Here is an 18398-nt window from a genome sequence, read left to right as displayed (position 1 = left end):
TGATCTAGAAATTGAATCTTTATCAAATTTATTTGAAAGGAAGCAAATAACAAAGTTGCCATATTACTTGATCAAAATTTATAGTAGAAGATAGATGATTAGCAAAGAAGTAGGAGTTGATGGTTGCTAGGTGTGACTTTTGTTTCTTACTAAACAATTCAACTCTCATATCTCATATTGTCTCGTGGATGTTTTTAATTTTAATTTTTTAATTTCATCTCATATCATTAATTAATAAACATAGTCAAATGTGCACACATAGTGCTAGATAGATGTTATCCAAACTATACTTATTTTTCTTCTTTAGGATGGTAGCTATTAATTAGTGTGTGTTGTAAAATATTATGTGCATTTCAATTCATTAATAAATATGGTCAAATGTGCATCTAGACTGCTAAGTAGACATTCAATAAAATTCATAGTAGAAGATACATGATTGACAAAGAAGGAGGGGACATTTACAGATAGGAGTTGAGGGCTGTTGGGTGTTAGTTTTGTTTTTTGTTGAACAATTCAAGTGTTACGTCTCATATTCTTTCTCACTCAGGGGATATCATTAAAACTTTCATTTCAATTTCATTTCATTAAATAATAAATAAGATCAAATATGCATACAAAGTGGTAGATGATGAAAATCATCAAAAATTTCATTTCATTATTTCATTTCATTAAATAATAAATAAGATCAAATGCACATACAAACGGGTAGATGGTGCATATCATTAAAACTTTCATTTCATTAAATAATAAATAAAATGAAATGTACATACGAAATACAAAATGGGAGATGACGAACATCATTAAAACTCTCATTTCATTTTTATTTCATTAAATAATAAATAAAGATCAAATGTACATCCAAATGTGCATCTAGAGTGCTAAGTAGACTTTGATTAAAATTCATAGTAGAAGATCCATGATGAACAAAGAATTAGGGGACATTTAAAGATAAGGGTTGAGGATTGTTGGATGTTAGTTTCGTTTCTTGTTGAACAATTCAACTGTTAGGTCCCATTATCTTTATCATTCAATGGAGATCATTAAAACTTTCGTTTCAGTTTTATTTCATTAAATAATAAATAAGATCAAATATGCATACAAAGTGGTAGATAATGGATATCATTAAAACTTTCATTTCATTAAATAATAAATAAGATCAAATGTAAATACAAAAGGGTAGATGGTGGATATCACGAAAACTTCATTACATTTTCATTTCATTAAATAATAAATAAGATGAAATGTACATACAAAATACTAAATAGGAGATGGCGAATATCATTAAAACTTTCATTTTATTTTCTTTTCAATAAATAATAAATAAAGATCAAATGTACATACAAAATAATAGATGGTAGATACCATTAAAACTTTCATTTTATTAAATAATAAATAAAGATCATATATATATAATCTTATTTTTATTATCTTATTTATTCAATAATAAAAAACATCAAATATATATTATGTGAGCAAGCTTCTGGAATTGACTGTGTGCGAGTTTTTGGACCAACATTTCGGATCACACTCTGTGATCCATCATCAGGGTGAATGAGAGCCAGGAGAACATAAGATTGAGTTTCCACCTGGTCTGCATCACTAAATCTTATGTTCTTATGGCTCTCATTCATCTTGATGATGGATCACAGAATGTGATCCGAAACACACAATCGATTCCAGAAATTTGTTCACATAATTCCATGGATTATGGAAATCTCATATCATAAATCAAATATATATTTAAAATTTTCCAAAAACAATATACTCAATTTCAATTAATTAATAAATACAATAAATGTGCACCCAAGAGAGCTGGATAGACGTTGCCCAAAGTATGCTTTTTTCGGTTCATTAGGATGCCAACTGTCAGTTAAGCGAGGGTGCGCTAAAAAATCCAAAAAATTTTGGCGTCGTTTTCTGTCTGTCTGCTTCACAGTAGTAGCGTAAAGTTTCAGGCGCTTTGAAAGCGTACGAGTATATTTATAGCATAGGATTTATACAAGGATAATGAATTATGAAATACGTGTGTCAAAGGAGGACCTTATCCAAGCGAGCAGCATGGATTGCTTACAATTAGGAGGTTGATTTTGTGGCTTTTTATAAGGAATTGCAAATACGATCCGGCCGGTAGGGCGAGGGTTCGAAACCAAGGAGCACCAGAATCGTGCCGCGCAATCAGAGTAATGTGGCGGGCGGGGGATTTTTACTGGGGCAAGAAAATCAGCGAAGATGAAGGCAACAGTGAGGGAATTGTCGTTGTATTTGCATGGATGCTCAGTAAACGGCGGAATTTGGAGGCTTACGTTAACCTTTTCTACTCTCTGCGATGGGATTCTTTGGTCACCCATTCGCATTTGTTGAACTTGTGAGTTTCTCTTTTCTTATTTTCATTCCAAGGAAAAGTAAATATGGTCGAGGGTATGACAATTTTGCCTGATAGTCTAACCCTTATTTGGAGAGATGCAATCGATGTGGAACAAGGAGTTATCCTGTGTGCAGTCCATCTTAGTTATGCTCAGCGACCCCATAAACTGTTCCGGTCTCGAGGGCATTATTAAAATTTTCCATTTGATTTTCATTGAAGGACTTTGTATGTAATTTGAAAAATTATTGTTATGGAGGGCCACGAATTAACATAACGTTGACAAAATGAAAACAGAGGAGTCGTCTTCTTTCTGTTAATTTCAGTGTTAGCTGGTGACGCATTCCGAGGTGTCTGGATCTCAGGGATTAGGGGATTTGGAGGGTAAGCCCTCCTTTTGAGGAATGGACAGCCTGCTTCATTTGGCGCAGATTAAAAAATAAAAAAATAAAAGGAAAAATGTTAAAAATCTGATTTAGAAAAAAGGAAGTATTGTTATTGTAAATTCAGCACATTATATATATATAATATATTTTAAAAGCTATTTTAATTTGTTTGAGCTATTTATGTTGCTATGTTTTAAAACCTATTTTAATTTGTTTGAGGATTACAGCCTTTTAGCTTCAAACAGACTTACATCAACATAACACCACAGCTCTTACAATGGTTCACGAGTCAAGGGCAGATAGGGATAGATCGATTTATTGGCGTTAGGAGTAGCCAATCTTCTTGCCTTGCGCTGAAAACCATCTCGCGATAGATGTGTGTCCCCTGCGAACTGATAGATATGCCGCCGCCGCCAGTAGTCTGGTATTCTTTCCCTCAACTATTACTCCCGCAATAGCTGCCACCGCCAAGTATAACATATATAATTTCCAGCAAACGGACTTTGTGCCTTTTTATTATCTGAAACTTCTTCTATTGCCTGATGAAATATCGACCCTTTTGCCTCAATATCGCCACCTAGCACTTATATTGATATCGACCAATACTAGGAACTTTGAAGAGTATCATATCAATTCCATCACAGACTCCTTCCGGAAAATATAGCAATTCAGTATACAACAGACCAATAATGAATTTATAATTTAATCAAGCACACATGCAACTAGCTCTCAACCATATATAAATGTCTCCTTCTGTCATAAGGCAATATTGATCATCAATATCCGCAATTATTTTTGAAACAAACCCTAACCTTACAAATTTGTCTCCAATGGAGACTTAACAAATTTGTTCAGCTGTGAGCTCCATCGCGAATCCACATCTAGAAAGAACCAGGTTTCTGTCCAGTCCTATCAAACTCCTGAAGGTTTTCATCTCCAGAAATCACCAAGCGTTTATCAAATCAAAAGCATGCCTTACAACTCCCAGCGAGCCTCCTTATAAAGATCTCCGAGAACTTTCTAGAAGATAAGGCCGACTTGAAAAATGGAAACTTATTTTAATAAAGTGACAATATAATATTTTATTATTCAATTAAATTAATTAATATTAAGTCATCAACGAATATTTAATTTATATTTTGATAACTTAATAAAAATCAATTTAACTAAATGTCACCTTAAAAATTGGGGACATTACAGTTCTCCCGGCCCAAACATTGCTTGTCCTCAAGCAATTCTCTGTTGTACCACCAGGATGCCAAACTAGCCATATGAAAAACACTGTAGCATTCCACTGCTCCATTCTAATGCAACCTACAGTACTAAACCCTGCAATTCTGTTTTTCCGAAACCTTCCCACCATCAAGTTAATTAATAGAGCCCAAATCATCACGCTGTCCCATTCATCAAAAATAAGGAAATAGAGGTATCTCAAAAGCTATCAATAACAAACAATTCTCCAACTCCACACGATCTTCCATGGATGTTTGAAATACTCATACAAGGTGTATGAAAACACATATCAGGCCATCCTAGGCTGCTGATGGAAACTCTAACAACACCCATGAATCTGAAAATCAGACTTATGATGATGTAAAAGGTGCCTCTAATGACCAATGATGATAGAGCCTTATTGTTATGCCAACCTCCGGTTATAAAGAGATGATGCATCTCTCTCCAAAACACCCAAACAGCTGCTGTCCTCAGAAGACGACCCAAAACCTTTGTGGTTTCATCATGCCATGTATCAAGGCTCAGCAGAAACTTATCCACTCCAAATAAATACTATTCAATATAAAGAACATTGATCTTGCACACTTGATATCCTGAAAACTGAGCAGCTCTATACTCCACTGATGAGTCATAAAGTAGAAGTGTAACAGTAGCATCTCTAAGAGTGTCCACATGCTTAAAACAAGCTGAATCATTTTGGGAGACATGTTCATTATTTGACCTACATTTCTGATAAGAGACATTGCTGTCTTCAACAACTTCACTTGTCTCAAGATAAAGATAACTTAAAATTTCTTGCTGCAATAATGTATCCACTGCATTGACAATATCTTGAATTAGGAATACCCAGCCCCTTTCACCTTTGCCTGAGAAAATAAAATCAAGTAGATCAACTGTAGTTGCAGCAACAGTATTGTTCTGTTTAAGAAGCTCCCTCAATATTTTTCTCATGTCAAGATCAAGATCTGCAAGCAGTCTGTCTGCTATATAAGGATATGCACTTACTTTGAAGTCAGGATCAAGTGACCCTGCTGTTCCATCCAAAGATTCCAAAGCTCTTGCCACCAAAGCATAGTCAGCAGGCAAAAAATAATTGTACTTGTATGTCACCTCAGCTGACTGGTTCATAATACCCCGGAAGTCCAACTGAGACTTTGTTGCTTCATCACCAAATGATGCTTGCATAGCAACAAAAATAATTTGCATATCAATTTCAAGGTAAGTAAGTGATCCACTACTAATAGCCACAAGATTTCCAACATGGAAATAGCCCTCTTCAAGTACTTGTCTCAATGAGCAATAGACATTCTGATCAACAAGTTGTTTGACATCCAAATGAGCTTCTTCAACTCCTTCCTTGCCTATCAGTTTAACACCATCTATCCACTCCATTGTGAGGATAGATTTGCAAGTGAAGTCCCAGTAAATCTTTGGCACCTTCAACCAGCTTTTACCTTTATGCTGAGAACCATAATTAGGTGTACTTATTCCTCTTTTATTACTGCTTCCTCCAACTCCCTTGTTTGTAAGTGAGCTTTTGTAATCTGCATCAAAGTCATAGAGAGAAGCAAAATGTTCAGCACTCTGTGCTTCATGGATATAATCACTTCAAACATATATCTAACCATTTCATTTACTGCAGCTAACAAGTCTCCTTGTGCCTTGTTGTAGTGCTTCAGTTGGCCCCCAATAATGCGTATAAGGTGTGCATCAAGAGCCAGCATCAATGGCATCCTAGGCCTCTGTACTTTTACAACAAGAAGTTTTCCAGAATGAGTATGCAGACAAACCTGTCCCAATGATGCAGCAACAACAGGCCCTGAACTGAAATTAGCAAAAGGCTTTGATATTGGTGCCCCTAGCTGCAATTCAATAGATGGTGGTCTTTGATCCTGTAAGTCTGCAACAGATATTATTCCATCAAGGTCCTTGTGTCTCCCTTGTGCCTTCCAACAATAATTTGTTATCATTTTGTGAGTGTCATCAAAGTGGGTTAGGGCTGCAATAATCATATCCTCATTTTCGTTCAATTGACCTTTTAAATGGTGCGACTCAAGGGGCCTATTATCCTTATACATTTTTTCTGATTTGTCTTCATAATAATGCCTCTTTTGATCAGCTTCCTCCATGACATCTTTTCCACAATATCCATGTTTGGAAGCTTGGTCACTTTCACGCTCAGTCAAAGGATCTCCGTCATAATAGTAGGTAGAGTCATTTACTTCATGTGCTTGTTCAATGGCTGATGCAAAATAAGACTCTGAGCAATCTGAATTATCACCTTTAACTCCATACTTATCAATCCATTCTTGAGTGTCCTGAATGCAAGGAATGCTAGTCAAACTCAAAAAATCAGAATCATGTTTTTGCCTCTTCAAAGTGTCTTCATTGTTCTTTATTGCATCTTCATCCATGAATAGTTGCTTCCTCATAAGGGCTGGTCTATGTGGTGTATCCAGCTGAAAGTCACATGTTCTTCTAGCTGCTTTAGCTGTCATTAAACTGATCCATACCTGCACTTGTTTGGCTATGATGTTTGTTGCCCCCAACCAACACCTTGGTGAAGAATCTATAACAAACCAAACATTATCAAACTGCAGGACCTTCTTGTTAGGCAATCTCCTAGTCTCCAAAATCAATTCTCTAAGACAACATACCTTACATGATCTTGACACGTATTTCTCCCAGGTAATCAGGGGTATGAAGCAAAGAAAGTCCATCTTACTACATGACCAAATTTTTATATTGCTTTCATATGTATGAACTTCATCCCAGTTTGATTCTTTATCAATATGATACAGAGTTGATTCATGCAATGGAACATTAGTAGGATTCATACATCTACATAGCAGATCAGTTAATGCTGGTTTGACCAACTCTGAGAAAGCATTTTCTTCAACCTTGTAGTTGCCATGAAGACTTATGTTTTCTCAATTTTTAGGTGCAATAGTCGATTCTTTCTTGATCATATCCTCACATGGCTGATTGTTGTCTTTGCCATGACCACATGTAGGCTGCAAATCATAAACAATTGGCTCCTCTTTCTTTTCTGTCCTTTCTTCAAAGGTAGCTTCTAAGTTTTCTTCTGACTTCTGCTGTTTACTCTTCTCATTCATATTAGTCTCACCATCCAATTTGTCTTTAAGACAATACCCTTTCCTCTTATGCCTTCCTTTTGTTTTTAGGCCATAGTATTCAGCGAAGGTCATGTTATCACGGACTGCTGTACTCAAAGCATTATATTCAGCATGAAGTCGGTCCATCTCATTAGCTTGGTTAAGTTGTCCTTTTCTCTTGTCATATGCAGGCATATTAATACTCTGTTTCTGATTGAGACCGCTCAACAATTGGGCCATTTCCTTCAATGTTTCAGACATGGTAATTTGCAGCTCTTCTGATCTCTTGTAGAAGGCTTTAGCAGCATCTTCCTTTCCATCCCCCATACTGATACTTTTCTTCTCTCTCTGAAGATACCTTTGTGCAATTTCACTCATCAATTGTCCCCACAGGTTGGCAGGACTTTAAGCTCTGATACCACTAAAATATCCCGAAGCCTGAAATATACTGAGATATCTCTGATCCTGAAAAATTCCCTGGCTTATAGAATTATTTTTCCTTTCCAGAAATGTTATTACATTCAGACTTGAATAGTAGACAGGTTTTGAACTACAAACAGATTTAACACCAAACAGTTTGGAAGGCAACTATCATTGATTCTTATTATCAGCAAATTGAGTACAACCTTTTAGCTTCAAACAGACTTACATCAACATAACACCATAGCTCTTACAATGGTTCACGAGTCAAGGGCAGATACGGATAGATCGATTTATTAGCGTTGGGAGTCGCCAATCTTCTTGCCTCGCTCTGAAAACTATCTCGTGATAGATGTCTGTCCCCTGCGAACTGACAGATATGCCGCCGCCGCCAATAGTCTGGGATTCTTTCCCTCAACTATCACTCCCGCAATAACTGCCGCCGCCAAGTATAACATATATAATTTCCAGCAAATGGACTTTGTGCCTTTTTATTATCTGAAACTTCTTTTATTGCCTGATGAAATATCGACCCTTTTGCCTCAATATCGCCACCTAGCACTTATATTGATATCGACCGAAGAGTTTCATATCAATTCAATCACACAGACTCCTTATGGAAAATATAGCAATTCAGAATACAGCAGACCAATAATGAATTTATAATTTAATCAAAGCACACATGCAACTAGCTCTCAACCATATATAAATGTCTCCTGTCATAAGGCAATATTGATCATCAATATCCGCAATTATTTCTGAAACAAACCGTAACCTTACAAATTTGTCTCCAATGGAGACTTCACAAATTTGTTCAGTTGTGAACTCCGTCGCGAATCCACCTCTAGAAAGAACCAGGTTTTCGTCCAGTCCTTCTATCAAACTCCTGAAGGTTTTTGTTTCCAGAAATCACCAAGCGTTTATCAAATCAAAAGCATACCTTACAACTCCCAGCAAGCCTCCTTATAAAGATCTCCGAGAACTTTCTAGAAGATAGGGCCGACTTGAAAAATGGAAACTTTATTTAATAAAGTGACAATATAATATTTAATTATTTAATTAAATTAATTAATATTAAGTCATCAACGAATATTTTATTTATATTTTGATAACTTAATAAAAATCACTTTAACTAAATGTCACCTTAATACCTTATACAATCAGCTCATATCCAACAAGAAGATCATCACAACGACAAAGTAACACAAGGAGTAAGACCAATGCAAGATCAAGGCAAAGGATAGCATCAACATCGACCATTCGGAAATCCAAGAATCATTGTCAGTATAGCTAGATAGAAACTCTAGAATGTAAGTGATCAAGACGAGATAGTTTCAGAAGAGTTAATCAAAGTTAGAAGAATGAGACAATCAACTCATATACAACAAGAAGATCATCACAACGACAAAGTAACACAAGGAGTAAGACCAATGCAACATCAAGACAAAGGATAGCATCAACATCAACCATTCAGGGTGGAGATTTTCACAATCTTGAATTTCCTTCGGATCCAAGAATCATTGTCAGTATACCCAGATAGAAGCTCTAGAATGTAAGTGATCAAGACAAAAGATAGTTTCAGAAGAGTTAATCAAAGTTAGAAGATCAACATGAGCAAAGTCATCATCGCATTAGGAGCTTGGAAATGTTGAGTATCAAGAGAGATGCCTCATTCATTTACATTCACAACTTGTGATGAGTTACAAGAATCGAGCAAGATGAGGTGGCGCTAGTCATCACTTATCCAATCACATCGAGCTAAGGCGTCTAGATTCAATGTACCTGACTCATCCATCGAAGGAGATAACTACCACATGGGCACAAAGTTCGAAGTACCTACCCTCGTCATCTATTGGTTGAGTTTTCAAAGGACGCGTCCCATCAAATGTAATTTTATCATTGGTCAAGCATTTAATGCTTTGCAATGGGTGTAACAAACCCTAATTAGGGTTTCTATCTTTCAATCTTGGCCATTGATTGCAAATCAATATGAGCCATTCAATTGTAATGAGAACACTATATAAGGCTCCACTTCTTGATTTGTAAAAGTTAGTAGCGAATAGACAGTAGTTGATCAATAAGTAGTAAGCAAATAATTAGAGTAGAGTAGAAAGAGAAGGCAAAGATTGTTGCCAAGACATTGTTGCAAGAAGCATGTAAACTTCATTGAAGATATGGTGAAATCGATATGATGATTCAACAATCTGCATGGTCTCTACTTCTCAATTTGATTTTCATGTTGTTTAGACAAATGGAAGAACTTTGTGTATGATCATTAGTGAAATTCTTATATCCATACTACTAACACCTTGCCGATGGTAAAGTGCGCTGCGTAGTCAACTGGATCTATTTAGCCAAGCTTAACTTTAATTATCGCTTCTTCATTGATATGCATCAACTTGATGGTGTCTATGCTTGTGGTGGTGATTTGAAAATCATAAAGCTATCCTTAGGAGATTGCACTAGCCTTCTAGAGATGTTCATAGCATGTCGAAGCAAGGCTTAGTTGAATTTCATCAAAGATTGTCCATTGCTCTTACATTCCCGGAGTTAGAATAGCTTCCTAAACCCTATCCTTTTTCCTTTTTTTCTCAATCAAGTGAAATCCCACGTTCCAACATCATTCGAGCATTCAACGTAAGTACACCTTGTGATCCCAACAATATCACATCATATACAACTGAGTCCATCCAAGAGCATGTCAAGACCTGACATTAGAGAACCTTGGAGTCGTCCCACTTGATCACAAAGCTTAGCATTTGGGAGTCTTTGTTCAAGAGAGGATAGAATACTTAGTATTTTATTCTGTGTTGCATAGTGCGTAAAAACACCATCAATAGGACTAAATTGATAGTTTTTGGTGATGCCTTTGTGAAGAGAGTTGTAGAGATTATCAAGGTAATTTCAAACTTTAATTTAAATTTTAAATTGAATCCTTTATTTTTTAAATTTCGAAAATATTTACTTTAATTGCAAGTTTGTAACTTTAACTTGTTTATACTTGTAGGTATTTGAGCTGTTGGTGAGGGTTTTATGCTTGGTGGATGGGGAGCAAAACCAATGGGATAGATTATGAAGCCATGGATAGGGTCAAAGAGGTCATCCAAAACTATTGCAGGAGGATAGAGACAAATTTTATCCATTTGTGGGATCATCGATCATAGGTGGAACAATCAACTCCACCAACCACTACCTCAACCTCAAGATTTTCTTCTTAGACGGCTTGACAAATGTTAATGGGGAGGTTATGGAGGGCCTTTCAACATGCATTGAGAGGATGACACGAGTGTTTGAGGTGAGGGGTTTTAGTATTTTAGAGTTGTAGAATTACAAGCAAGTTAAGAGGAGGCTCTTTTCTTTGGTGCTAGCTATTTGTTGGAGATCAATCTAGACACCAAGTAACAACAATTGGAGTTTTTACTTTATTTTACAAGTTACAAAGTACAATTATTATTACTGCCTACTTACAAACTTTAGAATATCCTATTTGTAGGTTCTTTGTGGGAAGATTGAGGTGGAACTACCATAAATCTTTAAAAGATGGCCCTTAAAATTTTGTTTCACTCTTGTAACACTTCTTGATGTGAGTGCAATTGGAGTTTTTTTGAGGTCGTTCATATGGAGGAACACAATAAGTTGACTCAGTAGCACCTCAATGACAATTTTTGTGAAATATAACCGTTTACCTTGGACAAGAAAGGTAGAAGAAATGCCATGAGAGCTTATAGAACTGAATGATTGATCCCTGTAGTGATTGGACTATGTAGGAAGAGGAGACCTACTTGTTCACCAAGGACGAGACTATTGATTTCGAGAGGCAAGCTAAGGGTGTGGATATGGTAGAAGCAAGAAAGATTGGATTGAACGACTTCATTGTAGATGATGCCTAGCATGCGATAGAGGAGTCCTTGCCATTTAGTACTAGGGTGGAATTTCAAGTGCAAACTTACAGGTTGAGTGAAGAGTTGTAGTAGAGTGCAAGAGCTAGACTTTGTCCCTAATAATTTTTTTATATTGATAATCATTTACAAATATTCTGTTCATATGAGCATCAACATGAAACCAATACAAGCTCTTGTGAGCACAATGGTAAGACTAATACCAACTCCTTTCAAGCAACCACTCTAGAAACCACCTATGGAAGACCAAGAGTCACAACTTAGAAATCCACTTATTTAGAAACCACCTCCACACTAGAAGCCAACTATGGAAGACCAAGAATCACAACTTAGAATTCCATGTTAGATGTCCCTATGGGATTTGAACTTGGGTCTCCACAATGAGAACTCAATGCTTTAACCAATTAAGCTCAATCCCTTAGACCTCTCCCTAATTATTCACTAAAGTAGGGTAGGCGAAATTGTAAGTTCTTGTAATTTGTACCTTGCTTAGTCATGCAATTTATAATGATGATTTTTCAAAGACAATCAGTATAAGATCATAATAGTTATTAGCTAGTTGTTGTATTCACATGTTGATGGAATTTTGCACTGTATTTGTATTCAAATCTAATGGAAAACACTTTTGCAATGTTTTATAGACTCATTCTATACATTTTGTTGTTGAATTTTTCATAAGCAATATATATTTTTTTAGAAACTTAAGTATTTTTTTCAAGTTGCCAAGTTCTTGAAGTTGGAAGATTTTTAGTTTGCTGAGCCCGAGTCAAAGTAAATTTCAAGTTTGTGAACTATAATTTGACTTATTTGGATTTTGGAGTTTTGAAGCCTCTCATTGATATTTTGAGTTTTTTTTTAATTTTTTATTCTTAATTGTTTGAGGTAGGAAACCAACCCATAAGTTGTAGAGAGGTACATAATTTGGCTATGCTGGGAAGGGAAACACTTTAAAACAAAATCTATCCAAATCTTGCCCTGGCCTTGTCCCTTTTTCCCTTGTAGTATACGTATTTTCAGGCCTAAATGTAATTGTGGGTGCATTACTTTCAGGGGTGACATTTTGTGTATGTTCTGGTTTGAAGTGAATAATCGATAAACTAATTGACACTATTGACTATTTTATTTTTTTGTGGAGAGTTAGGGGTACGATTCTTGAAGTTAGACAATTTGATGTGCTGAAATGTATGGATTATTTGAAGTGCACTTTTTTAATGTGCATTAGTACTCTATAATATATGGCATACAGGGAGCTGGTTGTTCGTGATGTGTTTGCACATCTTGTGACATGCTACAATTGAGGGCAAGGGAGGAAAATCATAAGCACCCAATTGAAACGAGTTTCAAACAACTTCACCTTATATATCATTACAAATAAAGTAGGAAATTAAATTGAGTTATGCATACAAGATTTAGGATAATGCTTATAATCTAGAAAGGGACATTCATATTTGATTCCAAAATTTGATAGATTTTTTAATTTTGCTACAATCAAATCCTTTTTCATGGGAATTTTCTTTGAGAACTTAGTTGAAGTATCTTACAATTTAGGAGAATATAGTTGTCTACAGGAGGGAAAGGATTGTACCTAGCATTTAGGTTGCTAGGAAAATTTCAGAGGGCAGCAAAGAGAACACATCAATTTTTTTCACTTATCTTTGTTAACTCCTTTTGACACAGGGAATTCCCCTTATAGGGAATTCTCCTTATGGATTTGGGAGGTTGGGGGATGAAAACCCCCATAGATATATCGTTGGAGGATGAAACCCTGTTCAATGGTAAAGGTAGATTTACACAAAAGATGCAATTGAGCTTTCATGGTGGCTGATAATGGTGACAGTGAGTCCCCACAATACTTCCAGTTGCCCTAAGTGTAAGTTTTGTGCTGTAATTGACATTAAGGTGATAAATGGTCATTGCAATACCAGTTAGATTTGTTCTTTTGAGAGGTATTTTATAATCAAAGTTTCTATATCCTTAGGGTTTGTGATCATCACCATTAATGGCCTCCATTATGATAACAATGTTTTGTAAGTGCATCTCAAGCCCGTTAGTAAAATTCTAAATACATATTTATTATCTATTTTCGTTTGCAAGGTTGGTCTATGATTTGAGCTTTCCATGTAGACGCACAAATGTAAAGAGTGTATTGTAGATTTATTGTTTTCATTTGCATGTGCAGTTAATATTGCTGTGTGAATATTTATATTTTTTAGGGTTTTATAAGTTTATTGTTATGGGTAAACATTGCAACAAATTAAGGTTTTGTATGGTTACCATTTAGATATTTAAATCTTTTAAAATTATTTGCCCTAATCCTGGTGAGGGATATTACGTACAGTTAAATCCATCTAGGCCAAGCAAAGAAGTTGCACTTGAATGGGTACAAACTACTGTCTTGACAATTTTACTTACTTTTGCTATATAAAGAAGTCGTTGGGAGATAGATTTTTGTCATGCGTTGTTCAAATATCTGAAGGGAGTTGTTTAATTAACTCCACAACATTTTCTCATATGCCATTAGTTTCTTCCATCCTTGTGGAGAATTGTTCTTACCATGCTTTAACTTGTTTTAGACTCTTGGGTATATAAATATGCTTCTTGCAAGGTGTCCATGTGTTCATCCAATACCAGCTTCAATCTTGTCAAAATGTCATTGTACTGGTCTTTATCTCTTTTCCTTGGTTCTTTCTATTGTCAACAAGATAAGAGTACTCCAAAGAGTAAACCATCAGATTATTTTGTTTTGATTTCAAAGATGGGCAAAGGATAGGGATAGAAGCAAAAATAACAAGACAATGTAAACAAAGATGGAATATCAAAAGTGGTTGACAGTGTAGAATGCTTTTTATTTTTTCAAGAGAGCCTTAATAATATTAATAAAGATACGACAACAATGGAGGCTCTAAAGTAAAAACAGTAAGGAGGATGGCAGTGACAAAATATCAGATAAAATGTAATGAATGAAATGATGTCCTTCTCACACCATCTGGTACATAACTAAAACAATAGAAATAAGATCTGCAATAAAAAGAAAGACATTACAACGAGGGCACATAGACTTCCAGGGTTTGATCACACTTACAAATTCTGAAAATGAAGAAACCTACATGGGAAGATTGCCTCAACTTGTTTTCATGAGTAATAAGATTTATTCTTCAGAAAATATGGGTTGCTCCATGGTATTATGGCCATGGTAAAGTAGCATGGAATATACTTAGGTGATAAGTGATGCAGATCCTTACTGAATGTTATGATTTGCAGAACATAAGATAAGTGTTGTGTTTAGGCATGTATATTTGGGGATGCCACATAGGACTTAGTGGTACTGAAAATTGAGTCTGGAACAACAAAAATAAACACAGCCATGCAAATATTGACTTTTATAGATACTCTTGCCATCAAGAAAACTCACTGTTAGGACAGTAGAAAGTCTATGTAGAGCCTTACTATCATGCAAATAACAATAAGGAAACTTGAGAAAATGTTTGGGTGATAAATGATGCAGATCCTTACTGAATGTTATGATTTGCACAATATAAGATAAGTGTTGTGTTTAGCTGTGTATATTTGGGGATGCCATGTGGAACTTAGTGGTACTGAAAATTGAGGCTGGAACAACAAAAATAAACCGCAAAGCCATACAAAGATTGACTTGTATAGATACCCTTGCCATCAAGAAAACCCACTGTTATGGCGGTAAAAAGTATATGGAGAGCCTCACTATTATGAAAATAACAATTAGGAAACTTGAGAAAACGTTATCACACTTTCAAGACAACACAAAGGTTGCATATGACAATAAAGGGACAGCTATGTGACAAAACACTAATGATGAATAAGAAGCAGTAAAGGCATGTAAACACACGGACTCAAAGTTTAAAAAGATTATAAACTGATACTTATGAAGGTTATATATGGATTGATGGCTTATCACTAATGGTGATAGTTACCACAATTTTAAGGGAATCCTATAATTTCTTTTGATTATTCAGTTTTAGGCTATGTTTTTTAAGAATGACGAGTCTACTATATGCACTTCTTTGCAGGATTTTGATGCAATCCTAGGTTTCTATCTTTCTTAAGTAGGATAGGTTGTGGTGATGTTGTAGGCACATGGCCATAGTTGTAATTATTAATTTTGAGTCGAACTTGAGATAAATAATCTAACCATTGTTTTCTTTAAGGATAAAATTGTTGAATCCAATAAAGCATGTTCCAATTTCTAATAGTAATATGTTGTTTTTCCCTCACTTTCCATTATTGTCTCTCTTTTTTGCGTGTTGCAACATATGGACAATGTTGCCTTTTACTATTGTGATGATTGCAATAATGTGGGATTATATTTGAGGGAATAATGCAAGACTGTGAGGACAGCAGTTACCATAAATCAAGTGAAAGCATTCGTGGAAAATAGCAAATCAATTCGAGCAAAATGGACACCAAGGGCCAAAAGATAGGGAACTTATCAAAGAAGTTGACATAGAAGATTGAAAAAAATAAGGAGTTCGTGCTTCCCACACACTTCTTGACTTTTAAATTAATCATTGTTATTGGATTACAATTCCCAGTAGTGATTTTGTCTTTTAGTTTTTGGATTTAGTTTGTTTCTGAAGATTTCTCAGGTACCCTTTTGTAGAATGTTTTTTATATAGTGTTTGCTTTTTAAGTTGTATGCTGCATAGAGCTGCAATTTCTTCTGTATTAAGCTTCAGTTTGTTATAATGTTTTGTCGGATTATAGAGCAGTTGGCATGTGGCATGCATAACCTTTGACTAACTCATATGGAGAAACAATAATTTGACTAACTTCATGCATCTTCATTTTGTTGTTACTTTGAATTTCTGAAGACTTATCATAGGCTCAAAAAGGATTTCTTTTGGGAAAGTTATAAAGGAAGATGCCCAAGAATTTGTGTCAAAATGTTGCCATGACAATGGAACAAGGGGAAAGAGTTGAGCCTTTGGCAGTGCTGCAACTGTTATTAATACCTAATTATCAATATGAGGTGTCTGGACTTGATTTGAAAGTTGCCAAAGTTTGAGGGTTCAAGTGTCATCATGGTATTTGTTGATAGACGTCCCAAATAATGACATTTTTGTGTAGTCTGGCTTATCCATTGGTATATAGTAAGGTAGCTAGGACATTCATGGAGAATGTACACTCGAAATGGAGCCAAGTTGAAACCCAAATGCCCAACATTCATTTCCCGTGGACCTTGGGAATTCAGCACTAGAAATTGGGAGTATAATAATAACTCAAGGAGATCATAATGTCATAAAAGAGGGCCTCTTAAGTGTTATTATAAAATGTAATTATAATAAAGAAGGGCCTCAAGTAAAGTGAAACTATAAAATAAGGTCTCTTATAATTGAAGTTTATTTTATATAATTACTCTCAAATATCAATCAAGGGTCATGAAGGAAATTTGAAGAGTTATGACTCTTGGGGGAAACACTCTTAAAGAGAGGCCAAGCAAGGAGGCATATTGATCAATCAATTTATTATCTGATTTCTACTGTTTGTTGGAGCAATGGACTTTGGTTCAATTAATTTGAGGATGAAAACCAGCTAGGTTTGGAATTGGGGGACGGAAACACATAATTCCTTACAGTGATTTCACATGGAGATCACCATTGTGTAGATTTGATTAATTTTTAGTCTGTATAAGGCATTTTGCTCAGTGCCATTGATTATTGACTTGGAAGCATTTCAGAGTCCATGCTTGCTGTTGTTGATGTGTCAATTGCTTACATAGTATTGATCTGGATTTAGATTTTCATTGGCTGCTCTTTAAGGGTTGATATTGCTTAAAATTGCTGGCAATAATCATTGTGAAATAAGTCTGGTTTTGTAAGGATAGATCTTCTGCATATATTTACAGGCTTTAAGTTGCCAGGATTGTGACAATCATTGCTCCAAGTGGGACAGATTTTTGCAAATCTGATATTGTGTCCTACAGAGCTGTATAGTCACATAAGTTGGATGATCAGCAAACACTCATTGAACTAAAGAAATAATTGTTGGTGCGGGCTGTGGTGTATTGATTACAAAGTTTTCATATATCAGTACAGAAGTTTGTTTCACTAACGATAGATTTCAGAAGTTCAATCTTTTGCATGGTCCCTGTTTGAATGTATTGTAGATCAGAAATAATTAAATTTTTAGGTCTGTTAATTGCAATCAGTTTGGCTTCAAGTGTTTGAGATTATATATATATATATACACTGAATCGAAACTTAAAACAACAGAAATATATGTAACAGTCAAGTTAATAAGGGGACATTATATCTGGTTAGGGCAGAAGATAAAACCCTAGGAACATTGCAATATAAAACCCCAGGGAACATCACATGGTACTACTTTGCACATTTTTGAAAAAATGACATCCTTCAAGGCATTCTAATATTCTATGGGTATCCACCATCAACAATCACATGCTACCTCCACGGTTAGTTTAGTGTAAATGTAGTGGAAGATCATTGTCAACAACGTATGATTCTTGTTATTCTTAAGGACAATCTGATTACGGCTTATAATCAATTACAACAATGAACAGCACAAGATAGACTTTTGAGGTATGTGATTTGATCTTTCTTTGAATTTAACGCTACAAGTAGTTAACGCTCAAGCAACTAAAAAGCAGTAAGCCAGCAACATAACTTTATGGCCCCATAAGGTGACTCATAAGATTGGTATTGTAGCTTACAAGCTGGAGCTACCTTCTTTATGAGTCATCCGGCCTTACACATTTCTTGTCTAAAGGAAATTGTAGGTAACAAGATGCTGATCCAGAGTGAGCTTCCAGAGTTGGACTGGGGCAAAGTGATCTTGGAGCAGGAGTATAATAGTTTTCCATTTACAAGACAATGTCATAGATTGGCAAAAGAGCAAAGGATATTCAATTACCCTGTTTGAATATGGGGAAAACTGAGCAAAAATACAGGAGCTGAAAAACATTTTACTAATTGTAGAAATAGAGAAA

At 35.4% G+C, this 18398-nt stretch overlaps 1 protein-coding gene across 1 annotated transcript in view; it reads left to right on the top strand.

Moving 5' to 3' along the window:
• Positions 1–1904: 1904 nt before the first annotated feature.
• The window catches only part of LOC131055930 (uncharacterized), a 58893-nt gene continuing 42399 nt past the window's right edge, over positions 1905–18398 (top strand). The window contains exon 1 of the mRNA XM_057990254.2: positions 1905–2365. Within this exon, the coding sequence (XP_057846237.1) occupies positions 2184–2365 (182 nt within the window). The 5' untranslated portion in view covers positions 1905–2183. The remainder of the gene's footprint in view (positions 2366–18398) is intronic.

Source organism: Cryptomeria japonica, chromosome 8 (genome assembly GCF_030272615.1).
Source record: "Cryptomeria japonica chromosome 8, Sugi_1.0, whole genome shotgun sequence".
NCBI lineage: Eukaryota > Viridiplantae > Streptophyta > Pinopsida > Cupressales > Cupressaceae > Cryptomeria > Cryptomeria japonica.
The sequence above is the reverse complement of the archived record's forward strand: the minus strand, read 5'-3'. Positions and strand labels throughout refer to the sequence as shown.